General features: G+C 58.2%; 1 protein-coding gene across 1 annotated transcript in view; it reads left to right on the top strand.

Annotated features, from left to right (window-relative positions):
* MAN2A2 (mannosidase alpha class 2A member 2) overlaps nucleotides 1–4,577 on the top strand; it is a 53,939-nt gene that overhangs the window by 3,857 nt on the left and 45,505 nt on the right. The window contains 5 exon segments of the mRNA XM_006769602.2: nucleotides 479–497; nucleotides 598–725; nucleotides 940–1,113; nucleotides 1,603–1,789; nucleotides 4,320–4,497. Of these exon segments, the coding sequence (XP_006769665.1) occupies nucleotides 479–497; nucleotides 598–725; nucleotides 940–1,113; nucleotides 1,603–1,789; nucleotides 4,320–4,497 (686 nt within the window).

Raw genomic sequence — 4,577 nt, 5'->3', positions numbered from 1 at the left:
CGAGGGGACGCATGCAGGGGTGAGGCGTGATGGTGGAGGGGCTTAGAATGAGGCGGCAGGGGCTGGTCCGAGGGTCACTGTGTTAGGAGAGATCAGAGTTCTGTGAGCACAGAGAAGAGAAAGCCAGGAGCCCTGACCGGTTTGGCTCAGTGGATAGAGTGTCGGCCTGCGGACTGAGGGGTCCCAGGTTCGATTCCGGTCAAGGGCATGTACCTTGGTTGCGGGCACATCCCCAGTGGGAGGTGTGCAGGAGGCAGCTGATCGGTGTTTCTCTCTCATCGATGTTTCTAACTCTCTATCCCTCTCCCTTCCTCTCTATAAAAATATCAATAAAATATATTAAAAAAAATAAAAGAAAGAGAAAGCCAGGAGCCAGGCCCCTGGACGCTCAGGTGGCGTCCGCAGGTCAGCAGGACCAGGACAGCAGGGAAGTGGGCTGGTGGGAAAGGAGAGCCCGTGTCCGTCCCCTTGGCCCCAGGTTCGCGTGAGCTGGCCCAGTGAGGTCATATGCCCGGGTCCCAGCATCTTCTGTTCAGCACGACTGGGCAGATGCCCCCCCCTCCAGCTCCCCCGCTGAGTGTGAGGCCTTCCCTGCAGGCTGGTGGGCAGCGGGCAGCTGGAGATGGCCACCGGAGGCTGGGTGATGCCCGACGAGGCCAACTCCCATTACTTTGCACTGATCGACCAGCTCATCGAGGGACACCAGTGGCTGGAGAGGAATCTCGGTGAGGCAGGCTCAGGAGAGGGCGTCGGCCCCAGAGCTGGGCCCAGAGGGTCGCTGGGGGCTGCCAGGTGCAGGCTGGCAGGTGGTGGGACCGTGGTGTGCTAATTCCCCCGTCCGGGGCCCGGTGTGATGGCAGGAAGGGAGCTGGAGGTGGGACCCTCCCGGGAGGCCCGGCGTGGGGTGTTCAGGGCTCTGGCTTCTGTTCCCGTGCCCAGGTGTGACCCCGCGCTCGGGCTGGGCCGTGGACCCCTTTGGGCACAGCCCCACCATGGCTTACCTGCTGCGCCGTGCCAACCTGACCAGCATGCTGGTCCAGAGGGTGCACTATGCCATCAAGAAGCACTTCGCTGCCACCCACAGCCTGGAGTTCATGTGGAGGCAGAGCTGGGGTAAGGCCAGGGAGGGTGGAGGGGGTGACCGTGGCCGCCCTCCCTGGGGCAGGGGCCTCAGAGCAGGTCACCACTGCGTACTTCTGAGCCCTCCCTCGTCCTGACCCTTGACCTGCACATCCTCTGCAGCCTTAAGTCTAGGTTGAGCCTCCCCCCCTTTTTTTAATCCTCACCCCAAGATATTTTTCCATTGATTTTCAGAGAGAGTGCAAGAGAAAGAGAAAGAGAAACATCGATGTGAGAGAAACACATCGATTGGTTGCCTCCTGCATGTGCCCAGATCAGGGCCCGGGCCAGGCAGGAGCCTGCAACTGAGGTACATGCCCTTGACCAGAATCGACCCCGCAGGCCGACGCTCTAGCCACTGAGCCACACCAGCCGGGGCCGAGCCCCCCCTTCCTCGGGGCGGATTGTTGTCCTGCGGGTGCCCCTGTGCCCAGCTCCCGACACGGCCGGCTGGGGGCTGACTGCCCGCCGTGTCCTCTTCAGACTCGGACGCTAGCACAGACATCTTCTGCCACATGATGCCCTTCTACAGCTACGACATCCCCCACACCTGCGGCCCGGACCCCAAGATCTGCTGCCAGTTTGATTTCAAACGCCTGCCTGGCGGGCGCATCAACTGCCCGTGGAAGGTGCCTCCTCGCGCCATCACGGAGGCCAATGTGGCCGAGAGGTACGGCCGCCTGCTTGGGGCTTCGTAAGGGGGGAGTGGGCTCGGGGGGCGTCAGGCCCGCGGCCACTTTGGTGGCAGCTCCCTGACGAGTCTCCCTGCAGAGCGGGGTGGCTCTAAGGACCACCTTTCCCACATGGTTTTACTCCCTAAATGAGCACGTTTTCCTGTCCTCACAAACTGTCAGAGCCGCGTGGCTGCCCCACAGGTGGATAATTCTCAGATCGGTACAGTTCCTTCCAACCCTCAGCCTGATGTCACCTCGGGCATCTTGCCTTGGCTCAGTCAGCCGGACCCTCCGTGTTCCGGGAACCCCGAACCCCGCTCAGGGGTGCTCGTGGCCCGCCCAGCAGCCTCCCGCCCCTGAGAAAGCAGGCTCGTTCCCTTCGAGACAATCCCCGGGGACCCCTAGAATGTCGCTGTGGCTGAAATCGGCCCCCTGGGAAGGTGCAGGTTAAGAGGGATCAGACACGGCGATTTAGCCGGAACCAGTCTGGCCTTAAGAATACAACAGGTCGAACTGGTTTCCAGGGTGCAGCCTCCAATTTCCATGATGTCCGAGAGGCAAGAGGACATGTGACCGGAGGGAGGGAGAGCGGCCTTTTGTTTCCAGATCCAGAAACCTAACTGCGGCTCCCAGACAAACACCGAGGCTCGGGCTGCGGGGGCAGGACTTTTATTATTTTTTTAATTAAAAAATTTATTATTATTTTTAATCCTCACCGGAGGATATTTTTCCATTGGTTTTTAGGGAGAGTGGGAGAGAGAGGGAGAAACAGCGATGTGAGAGGGACACATCGATGGGTTGCCTCCTCCACACGCCCTGATCAGGGCCCGGGCTGGGAAGGAGCCTGCAACCGAGGTACATGCCCTTGACCGGAATCGAACCCGGGACCCTGCAGTCCATAGGTCGACGCTCTATCCACTGAGCCACACCGGCCAGGGTGAGGCAGTGTTTTCCTTAGCGCAGCCTCCGTGGGCCACAGGTGCCAGCCCAGGTGTGCAGCAAGCCAGTCACAGAGTAACTTCATTTTCTCCTCTGACGGACTTCCTCGGTGGGTAAACGAGGGGGAAATGGTATTTGAGGAGCCCTCTCCTGAAAGCAAAATAGAAAAGTAGAAGCTGACCAGCACGGTTAAGTAGCTTAGTAGCTACTTGAACTGCGACACCGAAATATGATATACCATGTATTTTTTTTAAGTATATCTTTATTGATTTCAGAGAGGAAGGGAGAGGGAGAGAGAAATAGAAACATTAATGATAAGAGAGAATCATTGATCGGCTGCCTCCTGCACGTCCGCCACTGGGGATCAAGCCCACAACCCAGGCATGTGCCCTCGACTGGAATCGAACCTGGGACCCTTCAGTCCACAGGCTGATGCTCTATCCGCTGAGCCACACCAGGGAGGGCTACCATATTTTTGTAGGTTGATCTGAGAAGAGAAAGGGTGTGGCTCAGCGGATGAGCATTGACCCAGGAACCAAGAGGTCACCGGTTCGATCCCTGGTCAGGGCACGTGCCCGGGTTGCCAGCTCCATCTATCCCAGCGTGGGGCGTGCAGGAGGCAGCCGGTCCATGATTCTCTCTCATCATTGATGTTTCTCTCTCTCCCTCTCCCTTCCTCTCTCTCTAAAATCAATAAAAATATAATTTTTAAAAAAAGAGAGAGAAAGGGGCTTTGATGATATGCTCCAGGTACCTGCTTGTTTATTGATTTTACCAGTAACTTGGATGAAAAAGAAAATAAATGTTTATCTATAGTTCCTACCAGGTGCCAGGCAGGGTTCCCGTGTTCTAGCAAATATTAGTTCGTGCAGTTTATTTTATTTCTCATAATGGTGTGATGATATTATCCTCATTTCATAGGAACTGAGGCCCAGAGAGGTTAAGTCGCTGGCTCCGGGTCACTCAGCGAGTGCAGGTGGAGCTGGCGTTGGCACGGTCCAGCCCCTGAGTGCAGGCCCCTCCCTCCAGGGCTGCCTCACTGACTGGTGGGCAGAGGAAGCCGGAGTGTCGGGTCTGGATCCCAGCAGTTTGGGACGTGGGTCCAATCTGACACCTGAGGTTTATTATGCACAGGTGTGAATTTCCACCCTGAGCTTCAGAAAACAATAGAAACTTCAGGGCAAGGAGAAACGACCTGAGAGCCAACCGCATGGGGAAACGGCACCTGACGTTAGCACCATGGGGCTGCCAGCCACACCCACGTGGACACACGCCACTCCCATGGCGCACCAGCCGGAACAGGGCGGGTTCTGCCTTCCCTGTGGGCCGGCCCCCCCTCGTCCCCTGTGCCCCTCACTGGGTCCCTGCACGGAGGAGGGTGGGCACCTCTTAGATATATTTTATTGATTTCAGAGAGGCAGGGAGAGGGAGAGAGAGAAACATCAATGATGAGAGAGACTCATGGATCGGCCGCCTCCTGCACGCCCCCCACTGGGGATTGAGCCCACAACCCGGGCAGAAGCCCGGGACCCCCCACCCCCACGGGGGCTCTGCTCAGCATCCTGTGTCCCCCACCCCCACCCCCAGGGCAGCGCTGCTCCTGGACCAGTACCGCAAGAAGTCCCGGCTCTTCCGCAGCAACGTGCTGCTGGTGCCGCTGGGCGACGACTTCCGCTATGACAAGCCCCAGGAGTGGGACGCCCAGTTCTTCAACTACCAGCGGCTCTTCGACTTCCTCAACGGCAAGCCCGAGCTGCACGTGCAGGTGCGGCCGCCGCCCCTTCCCGAGGCTCCCCACCTTCCCGGGGCTTCCCTTTTCTTCTCTTTCTTTTTTTTAAAGGGTTT

This window comes from Myotis davidii, unplaced genomic scaffold, assembly GCF_000327345.1.
Source record: "Myotis davidii unplaced genomic scaffold, ASM32734v1 scaffold324, whole genome shotgun sequence".
Lineage (NCBI taxonomy): Eukaryota > Metazoa > Chordata > Mammalia > Chiroptera > Vespertilionidae > Myotis > Myotis davidii.
Note: the sequence above shows the minus strand (reverse complement) of the source record. Positions and strands in the feature narration are given on the sequence as shown.